This window comes from Nicotiana tomentosiformis, chromosome 1 (assembly GCF_000390325.3).
Source record: "Nicotiana tomentosiformis chromosome 1, ASM39032v3, whole genome shotgun sequence".
NCBI classification, from domain to species: domain Eukaryota; kingdom Viridiplantae; phylum Streptophyta; class Magnoliopsida; order Solanales; family Solanaceae; genus Nicotiana; species Nicotiana tomentosiformis.
The window spans coordinates 106,069,065-106,090,125 of NC_090812.1; the positions used below are offsets into that span (position 1 = coordinate 106,069,065).

At 38.0% G+C, this 21,061-nt stretch overlaps 1 protein-coding gene across 1 annotated transcript; it reads left to right on the forward strand.

Annotated features, from left to right (window-relative positions):
- The first annotated feature begins 1,141 nt into the window (after positions 1 to 1,141).
- LOC104092464 (uncharacterized) lies at positions 1,142 to 13,453 on the forward strand. Its single transcript, XM_009598075.4, has 17 exons — positions 1,142 to 1,464; positions 2,579 to 2,681; positions 3,325 to 3,394; positions 3,523 to 3,561; positions 3,646 to 3,763; positions 3,848 to 3,905; positions 5,888 to 5,952; positions 6,071 to 6,077; positions 6,189 to 6,249; positions 6,500 to 6,559; positions 6,649 to 6,668; positions 6,750 to 6,815; positions 10,114 to 10,281; positions 10,377 to 10,634; positions 10,707 to 10,919; positions 12,300 to 12,571; positions 13,007 to 13,453. Exons 1-17 carry the CDS (start codon positions 1,376 to 1,378, stop codon positions 13,137 to 13,139), a joined length of 1,800 nt encoding a protein of 599 aa, XP_009596370.1. The 5' UTR covers positions 1,142 to 1,375; the 3' UTR covers positions 13,140 to 13,453.
- Positions 13,454 to 21,061: the final 7,608 nt, after the last annotated feature.

Below are 21,061 nucleotides of genomic sequence, written 5' to 3' on the forward strand. Positions count from 1 at the left end.
CGGTCTACTCTTTCAACTTAAACTTCCAACCTTGGGACTAAGTGTCACAATTCACTCTGAAACCTTCCCGAAACCAAACTAATCACCCCCGACAAGTCACGTAACCACAAATACTCATAAGTAAAGCATCAAATATGAAAAACGGGACTAAAATACTAAAAATGACCGACCGGATCGTTATATTCATATTATATAGTATACCAATACATTACTTGTATGTTGTGAATATAATGAAAAATTACAGTAATCATAGTATAATATGATTGTAATCACAGTATTCACGGTATACCATTTCCAATCTCCTTCACCTAAATAATGTACTACTCCCCATATCACAGTTTGTGTATCATACTTTCCTTTTTAGTCTATCCCAAAAAGAATATCATACTTTCCTTTTTAGTCTATCCCAAAAAGAATATCATACTTTCTTATTTAAAAATAATTTAATTTTAAATTTTCTACTTTATCCTTAATGAGATAAGTAGTCGCATAAATATTTATGGTTTATTTTAGACCATAAATTTTAATTTTTTTTTAAAATTTTTTATATCAAGTCAAACACTATCACATAAATTGGGACGATAAAATATTTGTTAAATATATACTTAAATCAAAGTATACTACTATTCGTTAAATTTAAACCTAAATTAAAAGTACACTACAATGTTAAATAGCATACTTTTGTGAAATATATACTTAACTAAAATATACCAGTAAACTAATTAGTATACTATTTATTAAATATGTCTAATATTGCTTATTAAATATTTCCAACATTATACCAAATCGTACAATTTTAAGTATATATATATAAAATAATTTCTTTTAGTGAATGATAAAATATAAAACAGAGGAATTAAAATGGAACGGAGGAGAGTAAAAATGTAAAGAAAAGTTAAACATAATGTTGACTAAGATAACTCCAAACATTTTCTTTTTAGTTTTGCACAAATCCCAATATAACTCTCTTCACTAAGATATATATTCCAAATGCTAATACTAAATACCATCCATACAAATTTACCGTCGAAAACGCAGCGACAGGGTCAACTCTTAAAGCTGTTAATTGACAATAATACCCTTCGGAAGGAAATTCGTAAAAGTTTCTTTTTTGTTTATTACATTCCAAATTCTTCTACTCGGGCAAGAATCTAATACTTTGCACTTCTTTTTCATTTGTTTTCTGAACTGAAACCCCAAAAATACCAAATCCTCAATAGACGGGTCCACGATCCTTAACGTGCACCCCTTTTGCACACGACTTTCTCCTTTTTTGGTTTGAGAAATTGGAATCCCAAATTCTTCAGTTTTCAATGCTTGTAACTTTATGGCATTTGCAAGATAACAGCAGCTGAATCCCCATCCCAGATCAAGAATGAAGCTTTCTGGGCGATTCGCCGTTTTCTCTACCCTTCTTTTCATTCTCGCATCTGGGTCTTATTCTATTGACAATTTTCATCAAGCGTAAGCCTTTTTTTTTTGCAGAAATTTTGTTACTTTGAGTTATTTGGCTTCAAATCCTTTGTGTTTCTTGTGATCTGTAGTATAATATCAGTATAAAATGCTATGGGCCAGTGAGACATAGGCTCGAGCAATGAGAATGCAAAGTTGCTTGTTTAGAATTCACAATGTAAAGTTTTACTTGTTTGTCTTTGTACTTTCTCTCCCGGGTTTTGTATCAGTTATTTTCTTTACTTGATTACTGCTAACATGTTTAAGTATAATGGCTATCCAGGAATGATTGAACCTGCCCTTGTGTTTATGCATGATATTCATACAGTAGACTAAGTGTTAACTTTTATTCCTATGACCAGCATGCCTCGTTATATACAACAATAAACAACAACTAAGCCTTAATCCCGAGCTAGCTGGGATCCGCTATATGAATCCTCATTATCCATTTCAGTATATCTAGACCAGCTTGCCAGTAAAAAAAACGCTAGATGATTTCTTTCCATCTGCCTAAGCCGTGGTTGGCGGTGTTACCTGGTACCTGTGCTGGTGGGGATAGCAAGTAATCAGTGGAATGGTTGAGGTGTGCGTGAGATGGCCCGGACACCACCTTATAAAGTTTAAGTATAATACAGTATGACACCCAAAGGTTTGATCTAGTATTCGATGAAGTTGGAAAAAAGATCATGAGAAACTATGGTTAGAATCTCAGCAGCGGCAAACTAGGTGATTTCTTACCATATGCCTAAGCCGGCACTTGTGCTGTGAGAGGATGCAGGTACCTGTGAAATAGTCGATTTACTCGCAAGCTATCCTGGGCATTTTTGTATCGAAAAAAAGAAAAAGATAAGCAACAGTATAAATGAGTCTCTCAACAGTGTGGACAGATAGAATATGAAAACTCAGAAGCTTTGCAGTATATTCTTTTTAGTATTTGTGTTAGAAGTTAGATCATTTATTGTTACTATGACTGATGATCAATCTTGTCTCATCAAGGTTTGGTTAGTTGGATGTATTTGAGCTTTTTGTCGTTTTCTTCATATGGAGGTACATAGTTTGTTATCTTTGTATTGTTTCTAGAATGCTGTTTGTTGTTTCAACATATAGCTATCTTTCTACTTGACAGGTTTCCTATTATAGAGCCTGATCCTGGTCACACAAAACTTCGACTTGCAAGAGAAGGATTGGAGGCAATTGAGAAGATAACTACACCCATTGCAGCTGTTGCTGTAGGTTTTACATTAATCTCAAGCATCGGTTATTGCCTGTCATATCTTAGTAAATAAAAAGTTATCTCTTGCAAAGTTCTATGGAATTTTGAGTCTCCTTGATATTGCTTGGCAGTTACAGTTATTATGTTTAGGGGTCGGTCCTGTTTTTTATTATTCACCCGTATTCTTTAAACTGGACATAGTTTGACTTGCACAGTTATCCATAGTAAAATGTCTGAACAGAATATTGTATTTATTTAGAAGTTGCTCAAAGTAACTGTTTTGAAGTGGAAAAGTGAAATACTTAGTAGGTAAGATATTGCATCAAGTTTGGAATAATCTAAAATAGTAGTAGTTCATATTTGTCTAATTGTTAGAAGGAGAAACTAAAAAAAAGAAGAAAAATTCTCTGTTAAAAAGAAAAAGGTCAATTATTTTTCCAGAATGGTCCAAGAAGGAAATAGGTTAGTTTTATCGGCACTCAGGGAGTACTATGCTTTTTTTTGGTGAATCTTGCATGCCTTATCAAACATCTGTCTTTTTATGCATCTGAATATGGTTATGTTGGAGGAAGTTTCTAACTGAGTTGTTTCTTACCTAAATTTTGTTGCTACCAATCTCTTTTCTTGTATGTTAACATTTCTGCAAAATGTTTGACCAGGTTATTGGTCCATACCGTTCGGGAAAATCATTTACCCTTAATCAGCTTCTTTCCCTATCTTGTTATGAAGGTGCACCCTATGTTTTTGATAGCTGGCATCACCTTTTGTTTCAGTTGTTGAGATTTGTTGTTACCTTGGTAGCTGTAAGGTTTTCTGCTGTTTTTAAGCAACTGAGCGATCGAGTTCTATCCTTGCAGGTTTTGGTGTTGGGCACATGCGTGATACAAAGACAAAAGGTGTATATGCAAGATTTTGCTGGACCTGCTCTTTCAAAAAGAGATCTGGACATCGTTTAACTTCCTCGTTTCCTTTTCTTCCAGGGATATGGGTTTGGGGCACTCCAGTAGAGATGGATATCAATGGAGTAAAAACTTCTGTGTTTTACCTTGACACAGAAGGTTTTGAAAGCATTGGAAAGTCAAATGTATATGATGACCGGTAATATGCATGTCTTCAGATATTGCAGTCTACCATAAGTCTGTGACGGAATATAGTTGTTTCTTGATGTTTTTTGTTTCTCAGGATTTTTGCCCTTGCAACTGTTATGAGTTCTGTGCTTATATACAATCTCCCCGAGACGGTGCGCTACTCTTCCTAACTTCCAATCTCTTTCTATGAAATTATACAGGTTGATCAATATTTAAATATTATATTCATCCATTCCTATGAAAGAGGGGTGGCGAGGAAGGGTTGGGGAGAGAGAAAATGTGCTTTTGATAGATTAATCTTTACTCAAGCTATAACCAGGCTTAGTTTCTTCATATCAGAGACTTCTGCATGCTTCAAAACTTTATCTTCCTCCATCCATCTCAGAAAGAAAAAAGAATTAAAAGAGAAAAATATATTTCTTCTTTCTTTTTGCTGTACAAAACATGTTGCTTAGCAGGCCCCCGGGGGGCCTTGTGTCTTAGGTCACAGGTTCGAGCCCTGCGCCAAACTAAACTAACTCTGGCATTTAAGTGGAAAAGGGTAGAGAGCATGACCCATCATCCCCGAGTTTCAAAGGTTGTGGTTGGCCCAAAGGGTTGGCTCCGTTCTTGGTCATCCAAAAAAAAAAAAATGTTGCTTAGCAGATATTTTTAATTTGGTATGATGATGACACGAGTTGAACTTAAATGAAGCAGTGAGGATTCATATAGCCGACCCCATCTTGTTTGGGACTGAGGCATAGTTGTTGTTGTTTTAAAGGTTGCTTAGCAGATTATTTTCTTGATAAAGGTTGCTTAGCTGATTATGGAATGAGTATGCAATTAAATTATATGATAGATCAAGAACTTTGATTCTTGCTGACCTATTGAATGTGGCTCCATAATGTAATGATGAAGATGTACTCAATAATTGAGCTATCTTTAGAAAGCTTGGCTTCACGTATTTCCTCAAGTGTATCGTGAGCTAAAAGTTAGTACTTCAAAATTTGGAACTTGGGTTAGTTGTATTATTGGAAAGATGAGAATATGACGACATACGTTCTTCATCATAAGAAGAAAAGACGAGAACATACTTATGATTTAGGGAAAATTTAATGATGTTAAATATTAAAGTAGACAGGAAGCTAATTCAGAGTGCAATATGACTTGAATAAAGCTGTACTTTAAATTGAGGCTTGTTTCAACTATTGAGCATTATCTTCCAACTTCAACAGTTTTATTAAGTTTAGTTGAGCTTAACCTGATTTCTAGAAATTTTCTTTTACTGATCTATAGGTGAATTATGTTATCTTCCCCTGTGTGCTTCTAGTATCACTTGCCTTGCCTCACATTTAAGATATTACAGAGACCTCCAATATTTCAACTTGATGTAACTAATAATAACTGGAGCAAAGGTCCATTATTTCATAGTACTAGTCTTTACTCTCTACTCAGTAGATGCGATAGTAATGTAGTCTTGATATTACTACTCAAGATATTAGATACAAATAGAAACCTAACAACCCAAATGATCGATTATTCTTACTGTTTTTGCTTTTTCGTCAAGAAAGTCCTGAAAATGCGGAGCAAAATAATTGAAGGTCTCATGTGCTAAGTGGAGAACATGCCAGCATGGAGACTAATTCCACATTAACACTCTTACATATGGATGACAAATGTACATTTACTTACTAATAAGCTAGATATGGATTGTGCATAGCTTGCATTTTTGTTCTTTTGACAAGTACAAATAATATAATGCAATGTATTGTGTTGATATTTAACTCCGGAAATATTCAAGGTATGTAGGTAACTCACAACACTTATTTAATGAAGAGTGCTGTTATAAAGAGTTTGTCATCTGATCAAGAACATAATTTCTACCATGTAAAACTTTTTTTAGCTCATTTAAATCGATTAAGTGGTGAGCACGTGCTAGAAGATAACCAAAGAATGAAATGGATGACCCAGTTGTATTAAAAGCAGTTCTTGCTCCACCTATTCTTGCCTACATATTGGTCAGACACTGTTAGCTCATCCCAATATGGTTGAAGTTTTAGCTCTGGGAGTGGTAGTTTATTTGCTGTCCTATTTTCCTAAATGAATAAGCTCTTTCTGTAATCATACTTTTTGTGCATTTTGTTGTATGTTTTAGATACGTGAAGCTGACATATCCCGGCTGTCATTCGCAGTTGAACTCGCCGAGGAGTTCTATGGAAGGTTTGATTCTATCGAGTTGTTTCAAAAGTTTCTAGTTTAAGAACTTCACATTCTCTCTGTTTTTTTGTTCTGACTCTCTGTTGGTTCATCCTTGTCTCTCTGCTCTTCTTGCGCCCAGAGTAAAGGTAAGCATTTGTAGTCATGAAGCCTATTAATTTTACCTCAATGAGAGGGGAAATGAAAGAAAAGCTACTTAACAAGTTATGTGACATGCTCAGTTGATGGGTGTTGTGTAGGGACAAGATGTTGCGTTTGAACCTGCAAAGCTACTATGGCTCATCCAGCGTGATTTTCTTCGTAAGTAGGGAAAAGATGTCCAAAAGATTCACATGTGCAATTGCTTGTCATTTTGTGAATGTGAAGTGCTTTATGGACTAGGGACTGCAAATGAATAAATGAGCTAAAGTGCTTAACATTATCTGCTTAATGTAAAAATTTTAAGTGTGTTTTGGCAGCATAATCTTTTCTCTTCCATCTAATAACCAGATGCCTTTTCTCATTGTTCTGTTTCTTTTTTGGAATTTGTCTGAGCGTGTACCTTTGACAGAAGGAAAATCCGTGCAAGAAATGGTTGATGAAGCTCTACGACATGTCCCTAATAGTGATGGTTGGTTCAGTTACCTTTATATGCATGCATATTAAATAACTATAAAGCCTAATGTAAGCTAACCATGGTTGCTTATTCTGTTACCACAGGTGATAAAAATATTGATCAGGTACTCTTTATACTCTTTGAGTTCTGCAAATGATGATGCTTACCTTTATGTATTAGTTTTAATAGTAATGCATGGTTTCAGGTAAACCGGATTCGAGATTCTTTAGCCATAATGGGTGATAATAGCACAGCCTTCAGCTTACCACAAGTATGGACTAACTTCTTATGTTCATTGATCTTTTTCTTCTTCCTTGAGTTTTGCATTTCACAGCTTAGCTCAGTAAAAGTAGTCAACTCAGATGTCACTTAGATAATTTTTGTGACTGCAACAATCACTAGATGTTATATCTTATCTAACCTTAAAAAATCTCCTCTATAATTCTGTGCATCTTTCTCTACGTGGTCTGTTCTCCTGGTAAATGCATTATTTCTCTAAGCTGTCTGTGTTTTTTTTTCCTCTTTTAGTGGTGCAAGGGCCCAGGCTATTCTATCATCTATCTCCACTCTTCTTATGGTCATGATGTCTTGCTTCCAAAGAATATGCCGTTGGGTTTTCTTTTTCTTGGTAATTTTACGAGAAGATAGTTCAGGATGTTTCTGGCTACATCGAGCATACCGCCAAAGATATCCACCCAGCCACCCGGCGATAGTAGGAAGTAGCTTACTCTCCTATTACAATTCACACTACTTTCTGATCTCTTTTATTCATACTTATAGCTAGGCCCTTCTCCTCTTCAACTCCCAACTTCTTTACATTCCTTTCCTGCAATGGCCTGCTAAAACTTTACTCCTAAGTGGACCTAGATTCATGCTGTCTGCCCTTGCCAATGTTAGGTTAATCTAAAGTTTCTCTCGCATTATCCTTGTATATCTCAATTTGACTGGCACCCAAGGGTGTGGCATAGTAGTCAATGAAGTGGGTACAACTCTTGGAGATCAAGGTTCAAATTCTAACAAAGACCAAAAAACACTAGCTGATTTCTTCCCATCTGCCTAAGTCTTGCTGGGCAGAGTTACCCAGTACATATGTTGGTGAGGTAATAGTTATCCGGTGAAATAGTCGAGGTGCACGCAAGTTGGTCCGGACACCACGGTTACAAAAAAATAATACATCTCAATGTGACTACATATTTACTAGTCAAACTCTTTCTTTTTCTGGATAAGTCTATTTTTTTATGTACAATTTTGTTAATGTTTGGGAAAAGAAAACATGCATGCGTACAAGAGGTATACCAAAAGTAGAAAACCTACAAAGAGAGATGGTTTTCTGCAAACGACACCCAATCATCTACACAAACAGGAACCTTATGGGTGCACCAAAAAGAAATAAGGGATAAAGGACTACTTCTTAACTGAACAAAATCCATCTTTACACTCTCAAAGACTCTCCTATTTCTTTCCCCCCAAATGACCCACAAAAGAGTTAGCGGTGCAATCTTCCACGCCCTGCTTCTCCTCCTCCTACCATAATTCCAACTGAACATCACCTCTTCCACCGTGCCTGGCATCACCCAAAATGTACCAAACCAATTAAGGATGTCTCATAACCTCGATGCTACCAGACAATGAATGAGGATGTGATCAACATCTTCGCTCGAACCCTTGCACATGAAGCACCAACTAACATACGTAACCTTCCTCTTCCTCAGGTTCTTGGTGGTCAAGATTGCTCCTCTTGCCGCCAACCAAGTGGAAAAACACACCTTTCCCGGTACGGGATCCAAATTGAACTAAATTCTCCAACTCTTTTCTCTTCCTCTTTGGTTTTAATTCTGATCTAGGATAGTTGCTCATTGTTGATGAACATATTTTACTTTGATTGGGAGCTGCCATCACACAGACCTTTTAGGTTACACTGTTTTTCACTGAATTGTACTTTTTCGGTTCCTTTGTCCATATAATTGTTGTTTGGTTAACAGTAACTTTTTCTTGCATTTTTTCTCTTTCTCTCTGTATATACACATACACGCATGCACACATACATAAGTTTTGCTACATTTCGCCCACTTTTACATTCCATAAAATATCCATTCGTTCAAGACATTAAAAGGACTATGATATATGTGTCTTGCTGTTTCGGAAATCATCTTTCAATAAAATATTTTCCATGAGGAAGTCATCTTCTGGTGTTTGATTACCAAAAAGTATTTTCCAAAGACAACTTATCTATAAGGGGGAGAATGCTTTACAACTATTCCAACTCTTATTTCATATTACTCGCTTCAATCAACACTTGGATTTTATTATCATTTTTCAAGATTCATTAAATTCTCAATCAAAGCAGTACCCAATTTGTTGTTATTATTATAAGCCTTTAACAAATATTTTCGACTAACTAAGCATCTGTAAGCATCTTTCGAAAACATTGTCCAAAGAAAGCATTTTTGAGGAAAACTTTTTCCTTCATACCAAACATACCTAATTTAACAACCCTCCTAATCTTTTTCTTGATACCCATTTTCCCTCATTGTATTCTTCGATGCTGCCGTCGATGCTGTCGCTGCTTTAGCCTATCTTCGTAAGCGGGCAGTCTGGCACTACCTCTACCATCCCAACTTCCTCTGCCCTTACAGCTGCTACCTCATGCCTCTCTAAGTCAGCAATTTCTCTCAATACCTCCAAGTATGACTTCCTTTTCGATATCCCCATAGTTCGAGCTCACATACTATGCTTCCAGTTGACACCCTCCGTTAAGAGATTGCAAAATGAACTGATGACTGATGAGGCTTATAAAAATCAGCATAACTTAGATCTACATCAAGCACCATAATTTGGGGATTGAGTCAACAGATGAATACCCTATATTTTGCAGCAAAACAAATCAGGAGAGCTCCTGTAAAGAAAGATTGCCAAGGTCACCACCACTGTTAAACATGGGCCAATCCAGACGGAGGTTCGGCAACCGTTCACGAATCAATGAGAAAATGAGAGAGCGGGCAAGATACCAAGAGAAGAAATAAAATTGGGTTTAGCCTTTTGGTCAAAGACACTAAAGTCCTTCCCATTAATATGTTTTTAATTTGCTATTAGGCGTACTCTATGGAATACAAAAGTGGACACAATGCTAACCTACTAATAGCAAAACCCTATACACGCATTGATCATTGGTTTTGCTTAAGCAAGTCGCACCATATAACCATAGCATCATATTGGACCCTTTCTTTTTCTTTTCTTTTTTCTTTTCCTGTAAGGGAAGTGGGGAACCAATTAAAACTTATATGAAAGGTCATTGAATGTCCGTATATGTAGGTATGGTTGCTAAACTATAGCTTTATTCCTTTGTATGCCCTCTTCATGTTCTACCTCGAAAAACCATCCTACCCTCTCCTCCCAGAAAATGAAGAAAAAGATTTTTTTGGTTATGTAGTTGCATTGGTATTATGGATAGTAAACGTGCATGCTGAGGTAATATAGCCAACTTGGTATGCTTTTAGAGTTGAGCATTTTCTATAAGAACTTCCAGAATGATACAATCAGATATAATAACGCACATGTTTCTTTAACAGCCCCATCTTCAGCGCACAAAGCTTTGTGACATGAAGGATGCTGAGCTTGATCTTCTTTATGTCAAGAAGAGGGAGCAATTGAAAGAAGTTGTAGCATCTATTATTCGTCCAAAAATTGTCCAGGGTAAATCTCTCACTGGGAAGGAGTTCGTATCTTTCCTTGAGCAGGTGATTATCCATCAATTATCCTAATTTGTAATACCTTTTGGATACTTTTGACGTTTTTTAAAACCTTTGCCCTTAATTGGTAATTTTGTTTCCAGATTCTTGAAGCATTGAATAAAGGGGAGATTCCATCCACAGGGTCCCTTGTGGAAGTCTTCAACAAGGGCATTCTGGAGCGGTGTCTGAAACTGTACAATGAGCGGACGGCTAACATGGTTTTACCAATGCCAGGGGAGTCTTTGCAAAAGGTTCATGAAGAGCACAAAGAGGCAGCGCTGAACCTCTTTGATGAACAGCATTTTGGTCGTCACCATGCAAAGAAATCAGTTGATAAATTGGACGAAGAGATTGAAAAGGTTTGACTTGATTGCAATAAAGCATAGTTTTACGCAGTTCTCAGATTTTTGCTTACTGCCACACCTTTGCAGGTGTATAAGAATATCTTGTTGGCGAATGAATATCAATCCTCAAAGCTGTGTGAGGCTTTGTATACAAGATGTGAGGACAAAATGGACCATCTTCAGGTCCTCAAACTTCCTACGATGGCAAAGTTCAATGCTGGCTTCCTCCAATGCAACCAAAGCTTTCACAGTGAATGTGTCGGACCTTCTAAAATCAACTATGAAAAGCGAATGATCAAGGTTCAATACATTTAGTTTTTAGCACTTGGTTGCTCTTTTATCAAAAAGATTTTTCTCAATATTGTGAGTAGTGTATACTTAAGCTCTTATTGGTAATATTGCATTTAGTTGCGTTGGGCGAGAGCGGAAGAGAAAGAAATATGGCGCATTTTACCAAGAAGCCCCTACCCTAGTAAAGGACAGTATACAATTGAACCCAAAAGGTGAACCATGGCTTGAGACTTTACCATCTGTGGTGAATGTGGAAGTTAATTGCATCAATCTGGATCAACAGATGAGAAAAAACATTCAGGAAGCTAGACAGAAATTACCTTTTTACCAATAATTGATTATACAAATCTGGATAACAGACACACCGTATTTATCTTTGCAGTAAATGATACTCATATCCTTTTAGCTGAATAACAAAAGAAATTTTCCTTTTTATCATCCCTTCTTCCTTGGTGGTTAGTCAAATCCTTTTCTAATAAAAGGATGGTGGTGCAAATCGGCCTTTTCCCTTCTCCTTTCTAAAGCAAAGAAGAATATCATCATTCTGATCGTGACTTGAAAAAAGAAAGAAGAGAAGGAACTTGTTGGCGCCCACATAACGGATTGCTTGCTTACCAAGCCATCCTGGCTTTTCGCTCCTTCCCTTACAGTCAAGTGGCTGTCACTCCAGTTCTATTATTATTGACTTGACTTATGATTATAAAAACTACTCACTATCCAAATGAAAGTCGATGGAAATCTTGTTGCTTTTGCATCTTATTTTGATCTTCATCAGTTGCACAGCCACTAGTAAATATGGAAATTATTTGTCACCTATGTTCTTGTATGAGATCAATTGCCTGCTCCCCTCTTTCAGTATTCTCTCTGGACTAGTTAATAGTACTAGACTACATCCTCCTTCCAGTTATAAGAGAAAAAGAATTGAAAGAGTCGACATTTGGTCTGAATACCTGTAGAGCCTTTGGAATCAATTTAGTTGGAGGTGGCTTCTAAAATTATTAGGTCTCTCTGTGAGTTCATTGTTGAAATTAAGAAATATGAGTTCTGCCTCTCCCGCCTCCTCCCTGTATTAATTTATGTGCACATAAACCCCCCGAAACTGATTTTGCCTGTGCTATTACTAAGACAATGCAAGTGATAACAACGGAAAGTTCCTTTACCTGTCTTATGTATGAACAAGAGTCCCAGATGATAAATTTATATATTGAACTAAGCAGCATAAGTCTTGGTCTCCAAATTTACCCATTTCGCCCGTCTCTGTCTTGTTTATACATGCTTATTCATAATTTGTTTGTGATGTACTACGACTTCAATTCTTGTTGTTTTTTCTTCCCCTTGTCCATTTCATATGGCCTATAATTGAATTATGTATATCTACAAATTATGCAGATGTTGGAGAAGTCAAAGTCGTTATTTATTAAGGACTATAATAACAGACTCTTTAATTGGTTGGTGGCTTTTTCACTGTTCATGGTGGTGGTTGGACGATTCATCATAAAGTTTATTTTGGTCGAGATTGGCGCATGGATTCTCTTTATCTTCTTAGAAACATATACAAGGATGTTTTGGTCTGCAGAGTCACTGTACTACAATCCAGCTTGGCATTTTATTGTAGCTACTTGGGAAACACTTGTGTATAGTCCAATCCTTGATCTGGACAGGTACTGAAAATATTACCTTTTTATTCTGAAATTGTGTTGCTTTTAGGTGTCCTTTGTGAATCTCTTTGATGTTTTCGCATCGTTACTATTTAGTAAATAAAACAGTACAAAAGAGGGTTGCTCTTTTTCCTCTCTTTTTCTGTGATCAGTAGAAGCAGTACAAGATTGTTTATAGCAGCCATTAGACATGCTTCTCCTGACTACTTTTTGAAGCAAAGTTGCTTTCTTTTAAAATCCTGTTTGATAATGGGTTTGATATTGTAATTGTTACGTATCAGGGTATATGATACTGGGCAGTATTGGCTAGGTCCCTCTTTTTCAATGGTCAAACTGTGAAAGAATTTTCCGTAGTTTGATGTGAACTAGTGTGAGCTGACATGACCTGGACCGAGGATGTTTCATAATATTTCCTTTTCTATCTTTTTTCTGCTGCAGGTGGGCGATCCCAATGTGTGTAATTGTTGTAATCTTTGTGATTTATTGGCGATGTTATGGGAGAAGGAAACATGGCCCCAGGTGGTTGTTACCCGTGTACAGCAATCCTAAAGACCAGCATAGAACAGAATAGTCAAATGGCAATATCATATGTCTATTGCAAAGCTTCGCGAGCTTTATGTTTTTATGTCAAAAGCACGCTGGGTTTCTGGGGATATATGGATTTCAGTATACCCTTCGGTTCAACATGGAGTGGGAACCAGAGGAAGATCTAAACAGGTCTTGAGCTTTGTTGTAAAAGTTGGAAATATTTGTATCTTTTATCATTTATTAACTTTTACTGTAACACTAATGTAATTTTTTTAAACAATCAAAAGATGTAGTCAGAGAATTTCACCTGGCAACTTTAGCCACCACATATATTTAGGTGTCACAGGATTTTAGAGAGCACTGATATCACCCTTCTTGTTCTTGTAACTGTAGGCATACAAAATTTATTGGATTTAAATTAAATAAAATAATTTGGACTATATATTAAATATGTTAGTCCAACTAAGTATTATGGACTAATATAATTAGATTAATTATATAAGTTCAAATATATATGGATTAAATAAATAAATCTTAATCCATTGGGCTAGTTCATTTAATTGGGCTACAGATGATGAGCCCACTTTGTTAAGCCCAAGTCACATTAAAAGGCTAATGAAATTGCGCCACGTGTGCAAGTGACATGTTCTGGCCAATCAAATGCGGTCTTGTCACACTTCGATTTGATTGGTCGGAAAGAGTTTGTTCTTATCATAACTCTTCCATTCCACAATTATAAATATGGGTTTTCATAACCCAGAAAAGACACCAGAAGTTATAACAAGAAGCAAGAAAGAGCTCGTGGATCAAACGCTGCAAATTCCTCCACATGTTCAAGTTCAAGCAATCAAGTTCAAGTTCAAGCAATCAAGTTCAAGCTCAAGAACGAAGAACAAATCAAATTCAAGCTCAAGAACGAAGAACAAATCAAGATTCAAGGAGTACGAGTTCAAATCAAAAGTTCGTGCTAGTTCAATTCAAGATCATCGTTCGTGGCAACAACTACATATTCAAGATCAAGCTCAAAGGCCATTGGATTTATTTACTATTGGATAAAGAATCAGAGGATTCATAGAGATTGTACACTCATATTATTTGAAATCAAATACTATGATTGTTGCAATATTTTTCGATTTCGATTATTTTCTCGACACAATTTATTGTCTACAAATTCTGGCACGCCCAGTGGGACAATCTCTACTTCTCATCTCAACTTTTCAATCACCAAAGTTCAAGAACATTGAAATGGCTTCAAAGAAAATCAACTCCAGTTCAACTTTTACAAAGGCTGCTAATTCTTGGTTCTATGCTGATGTGGAAAGCATCCTCGATGTTACCTTTGGAAGCTTTGGACCAGTTACAAGGAGCAAAGCAAGCTCGTTAAGACAACAAGCACCCCAAGTGTCGTCCGCATCAACCCTGCTTTCGGATCTTCATCCTCAAAAGGAGCAAGATCTTCCACAAACGCACCCGAATGAGGAAGCGATATTGCTGAAAAGATCAAGAAATCTCTTGCTGTGCTTGACCTCTCCGGATCCAAGAACTCTGCTGTGAAGGAAGATGATGATGCTTCAAGTGATGGATCCTTTCCACTTACACCGCATAGCTGATCTCGTCCAATTTCACTCCTCTATTTGAGGATATGAAAACGGTCGATGCAATAATAATACCCAACAGAGTCGTGGTCGAATTCCACAAGAAGCTATGTGAATGAGTGTTAATAGTATATATCTTAACATGTGAGTTTGTATATCTTAATTTGCACTTCCGCAATATTGGATTTTGTTTGGAAATCTAAGTTAGACTACAGTTGCGATTTAAAAAATGAAACTAGAAAATTATTTTTGGTTGTTTTTCGAATGATAAAAATACCTAGGGCTATAACCTTTACCTAGGTGTTCGCTTAATGGGTTATAAACTTTAAAGCTTGTTTTATTGGTCGGGGTGTATTATAGCTATCAATATTCAAGTACCCACTCAATATCTCTCGGTCAGAGAGTGATTTTGCCCAATTTGGCTTTCTCAAGCCCAAATGGGTATTTGAACAAAACAATTGATAATAAGCTCAAGTCGGATTTTACTATCTCTAGGTTTAACCCTTTAAGTGGGCTTATCAATCTCTTGATTGACCCAATTTCTTGTTAGCCAAGTTTTGCTAGACTAAGTCTCTCTTTCTCATGTAGAGACTAAGTCAAAAGACATGAAATAATATTTGCAACCATTAATTCTTCAAATAAAAGCAAGAACAAGGCTAGATAATCAACACCCAACCATAAACAAGCAATAAATCAAACACCCATTAAGTTTACATACTAGGGTTGGGTTACAACCCTAGTAAAAATCTAACTACTCATGCTTAAATTAGAAGAAAAAGAAGAAGTGATAATTAAACCCATATTAATAATTAAAATGATAAAATCAAAATTAAAAAAACTCAAAATAGCAAAAACTACTAAAAAGAGCAAACGAAAACGTCTAGAGTGGTTGCTGATGTCAAAAGTTGACCTAAAAAAGTGAAACTCTTATATTTATACAGAGCTGGAATTTTCGGACAAAAATTCCCTTTCGGAGATTCTACGATCGCACAATTCCATGTGCGGTCCGCACTTTGCTTCAGCTTGAAAAGGTTGGAAATCTGCAGCCGCATAATAATGAAGTGCGGCAGCACTGCCCTCTTTCTGCGGTCCGCACAATAATGTCTGCGGCCGCACCTTGTTCTTTTGCGGTCTGCACAACTTTTCTTTTGCGGCCGCACAATAATTGTGCGGTCCGCACTTGAATTGGACTGGAGGTGTAAGTTCTCTGAACTTCTACTCTGAACCAGCTTCTGCGGCCATACAATTTCATGTGCGGTCCGCATCTTGCAACCTTCTCTGATGGAATTGCTTCATGACCTGCGGCCGCAGATGGTATTCTACGGTCCGAACTTTGAGCTTTTGTGCTGTTTTTGTCCTTGAGTTCAGATTACTCCTTCTTGAGTTGGATTTCATCTTGGGGGCTCATCTTCCAATATTCATGCAATTAAGCATATTTTATCAGTTTTCGGGAACACAATTAAGTGCTTTTGGACTAAAACAAAAGCTAAAAGGCGCTAATAAGTAGTCAAAATCTCCACTTATCAACTCCCCCAAACTTAAGCTTTTGCTTGTCCTCAAGCAAATAAAGTAGTTCCCACCTCCACATGTTAAGAGCCATTCCAGATAATCAAAGTTGAATCAATCACACATCAATTGGGACCAACAATTACCCACGACACTTATGAATTATCAACAAGGCAACAAGTTGAACTTTTAAGCACGAATAGTTCTAATATGACACTTGAGCATCAAGAGTTGACTTTATTCATCAAAGAAGTTCGCTCTTTCATGTAGGTCATTGTGGATCTCAAACTCCTCCTTTACTCTTCGTTTGCCTATTTCACTTAAGAATATAGCACTCAATTCAAATATTTGTAAAAGGTTCGCTCATCTCTCTCAAAAAAATATCGCAAGTACGACTTTAACTATAATAGGCTTGCCCCTCATGTAAATCACCACTGATGTAAGTTTACTCGGCTTGAAATCACGTAGGTCTTTTTCGGGATGCAATGAAAGCTTTTGGACTAAGGTTGGATAAGCTATGATAGAACGGGTTCATCTTTCCTTAAGAACTCTATGTTCTTTTAACGGCTCATGCTTTTGCCAACTCTTTGAGGCATTTCCTTTTTCTTAGGGGAACTAGAGAGACTTAACATCACTCTTTCTTGGTCATGATATTCATTTTCTCCTTCTTTGCTTTTTTCATGTTTCGCATCATTACTTTTCTTTGAATCCCTTCAACTTTTCAACTTATTCACTTTCTTTTTGCATTTTTCTTTTTGTTCTTTCTTTTTCTTGCCTTTCCTTTTCCTCATTTCTTTCTCTTTTTTGCCTTGATAAACTTCTCGTCTCTCCCCCAAACTTATGTTTTTAGCCAATTATTTCACAAGAGTGTCAAGAAAAGCTCGGGTGCCAAGAGAGGGTCACGACAAAACGGGTAAAGGCTTGTAACATGGTTGTCAAATGAGAAAGGTTTTAGGTTCAAATGGGTTGACTAGGGATAAAAACATTGGCGGGCAATGGAATATTTCAAGCGGGCCAAGGAGAGCCTACAATCACTTCTCAAGCTAAGCAAAACTTAAAATTTTGCCTAGAAACATATTCGGGGCAAGTTCTAGACTATTCACACGGGTACTTAGACTTGCAACGACAATATTTCACCTCTCACGCAACTGGATTGTTAAAGAGGATACATTCGAGGGCCCACAACGACCATATTCAAGATTGAGAATCACTATGGTTCGACTAAACTACTTGATGATTGCCTAAGTCAACACAAGAGTCAAAAGGTCACTAACTAGAGCTATTTCTTTCTAAAAACCTTGTTTCTAACCATAAGCACGTAGTTAAGTGTGTTGGTACCAAGTGAAGCATGTTTGACTCTTCGAGCATGACTCAATTAGGTATTTTTATTCATTATTACTACTATTATTACCTAACTACCAACAACAGACTCAATCCCTTAAGAAGATTGTCAAGCCATCCATCGTTGGGAAGAGTCACCCGGTTCACACAAAAACCCACCTTTGGAAATAACCGTGGCATTAAGAAAACCAAAGGCTTATTATCCACTAAAACATAAAAAGAAGCTATTAAAGCAAAAAGAAGCTACTACTTCAAAAAAGCAAATAAAAAAGAAGCTACCAAGTCAAAAAGAAGAAACATAAAGATCAAGAAGCTAATAAAGCAAAAAGCTATTGAAAGCTAAACGAATATACATAAAGAGGGATAAGATAGAATATATACATAACGAGAAGTAAGGAGAAAATAGTACTAAGTTAATTACAGGCCAATTTATCTCATAGTTATCAAAATACATCATTATAATCATCAAAATGTCAAAGAAATTCCACCGCTAAATAAAAATAAGCATTGTCCCCAATTCTTAACAAAATAAGAGTATAAGAAAGGTGAGAGTGAAGAAAAATCCCTATGGCTTTGTGGTCATCTCTGTGTCCCCAGTAGTGGCACCGACCTTAGTCTCCAATTGGATCTCATCATCCTCAAGTCCGGGAGTAGCTGAGTTGGTGAACATCTGACGGACTGCCTCAACAGCAAGGTCTGGCTCCTCAGACTGGCCAGCTGCTGTGGTGGGCTCTGTGGGAACTGGGCCAGGGTGGTTCAGGTCTATCAACATGTCGAATGGAATGTCTCCGGCTGCTGCAAGCTTGGTGACTTGTCACCAGAGCTTATCCACCGATTTCTTCGAAGCCTGTGACTTTCGCATCTTCTTTACTTCTTTGCCCAATTCTTCAATCACGGACCCATGCTGTACCAGAGTAGCCATGATAGTGTTCTGGTTGTCCAGGATCTTCTTCAATGTTTCTTTGACTGTGGGAGGAATCTGGGGTGCTATAGAGGATGACTGTGCTGCAACCTGACTGGATATGTGAGTCAGCTTTGCAGTAGCTGTCTGCATCCAGTTGTTGAGGCTTGCCAGTGTTTGGGAGACTCGCAACGCAGATAGTGGAGCAGAAGGCATAGGCATCGGCTTCAAAGCCGAGGAGGGAGGTACTGTGGCTGAAGGTGGAGGAATGACAACTGTACTGGAAGATGGCACTTCTGAAGTAGAAGGCACATCTGCGGACTCTGCAGCTACCACCGAAAGTTCATCAGACTGGTGACCACTGACATGTTGGCCGACATCACGACACCCAAATTGATCGGGTACCCGGCCATAATAGAGGTAACTAGAACTTCCCGTGGAATAGGTAAGTTTGTCTCGTTCTGGCACGGGTCTAATCTGCTGTATACGAATGTCTGCCATCCCTTCGCCTCAAAATTTAGGATGTTCCGCTGAATAGGAACCCCTGCAGTGATCCATGGTAGTGGTGGCCCCGGGGCTGCAAGAAGCTTAGCTAGCCAAGGGCGAGCTGCATCACCAATCGCCAGCTTCTCCAAGTAATGCACTGGCTCCACATCCTCAAACCCCAAGTAGGATTCAGTGTGATCTGTTCGAACCGAACCTTAAGATTTCTCACTTTTGTAACTTTGGTCCCTTTCTTGATATGTGCCACATTGGCAAAGAACTCCCGGACCAAGTATTCCTTTGCATCCACAACTGACTGGATGAACCACATCCATCCCTTTCTCTCTTGGAACTGCCTCAACACTTCTGGATTGCACTTGTCAAGATCTCTGAGTTGGAATTGTCGCTCAAGAGTGAGCGATCTCACCGGCTACCACTCACGAAAACTAGTGAAGGCAGCCAGACTCATAAACCGGTCCTCCCAGACCTCTTTCTTCTTCGACCTCTCAAGGCCGGTAACTGTGGTATCACCTCCTCTACCATCGTCCGAAATATCATCCACAACAGCTGCTGGTGCTTCAGGGACAGGTGTAGAAGAGGGCTCTGAAGCCTGGCTTGCACTCTCCGAACCCTCGAAAGTGCTATGTGAGGAGGAAGGTTCGTCTCTAAGTTGGTACCTTCCTTGTGGCTGTTGTGGCTGTGATTGAACAACAGCCTGCTCTTGCACTGAGTCGCCCTCCGATGCTTCCCGAGATGGGGCATATGAACTAGATTCGGAGGGCTCAGGCTGTCGTCCTCGGCTTATTGTAGATTTCTTGTTGATTACCCTTTGGAGGGCGAGGGGTAAATTGCTTTTGCCTCTGCCTCTGGAAGGCTTACCCCTCCCCTTTGAAGTATCACCACAACGTCGAGATCTGACCATTTTCTGTAACAAGCAACAACAGAAGTCATTTGTAATTCAGTTGAACACGGACAATATATCATATTTCAGAACATGAGTGCAGGGTGGTTTAGTACGGTCCGCACAATTGCAAGTGCGGTCGCAGATTGGGTTATGCGGACTACACAATTTGGAAGTGCGATCGCAGTGATGAAACTGGGTGTCCGCACAATTTTGAGTGCGACCGCATATCTGGAGTGTGATCCGCATAATTTTTATTGCGGCCGCACATTGGATGCCTCTAAATAACAACTCTCTGAAGACAGAGAATGGGCTGATATGCGGCCGCACACACATTTCTGCGGCCGCGGTGAAATTTCTGCGGTCCGCATAATTTCAAGTGCGGTCCACAGAATCATGCTTCACCAATTACCCTAATCACCACTTCTGCGGACCGCACAATTTCTTGTGCGGCCGTAGATTTCAAAATTAAATCGGCAGATTTTCTAAGGGTTTTAATTTTTTGCATAAATTCGACACGGTAATTGCAATAAAACATGATAATCAAGATACACATTCCCTAAATAGCAATTAGGAGTTGACCCAGCATAATTTAAACCCCCTCATAGATATAAAATTGATCTCTAGTGACAAATGGCCTACAATAACTAACAAATTATAAATTAAATTAAGAAAATTGAAGAATCCTAAAAGTGATTTGAGCATACCAGATATGAAGGAGTGCAACTAAGTGATCACAGACGTGGATGGAGTGTGGCAGATGTTTGAACAGATGAGTTCCAAATTGTAGGGTTTAGAGTGCTCAGAGATGGAAAACTTGTACAGTAGCCCAAGGCTACTATTTATACCAATGGGCAGGCTTGAGGAACAAAGGTGAAGTGCGGCCGCAGAATTCCTTCTGCGGTCCGCACTTTGTTACCTGGGGGCGCAAGTGCCCGTGATGATCTGCAATCTGCACAATTTGGGGTGCGGCCGCAGATTTTGGTTGTGGACCGCACAATTTGATGTGCGACAGCAGAATGACCAATTTTCTGAGCACAGTTCCTGTAAAGCACACTCATTCCTGCAACATACTTCAAATCCAGTTAGCACAAAATAAGACCTATCTAAAGAAGAAAAAAAGAAAAAGAAAAATAAATATGGGTTGCCTCCCAAGAAGCGTCTGATTTAACGTCGCGACATGACACAGATTACCATCACTTCAAATGAATCACTGCCACCACGTGGCCATCATAAAC

What these genes read in the sequence shown, in the direction of transcription:
- LOC104092464 (XM_009598075.4), top strand. Translation starts at nt 1,376, where the DNA reads ATGAAGCTTTCTGGGCGATTCGCCGTTTTCTCTACCCTTCTTTTCATT. An exon ending in GCGTGATACAAAGACAAAAG is followed by an intron (nt 3,562 to 3,645) that starts GTGTATATGCAA and finishes CTTTTCTTCCAG; the next exon opens with GGATATGGGTTTGGGGCACT. An exon ending in ACATGTCCCTAATAGTGATG is followed by an intron (nt 6,560 to 6,648) that starts GTTGGTTCAGTT and finishes CTGTTACCACAG; the next exon opens with GTGATAAAAATATTGATCAG.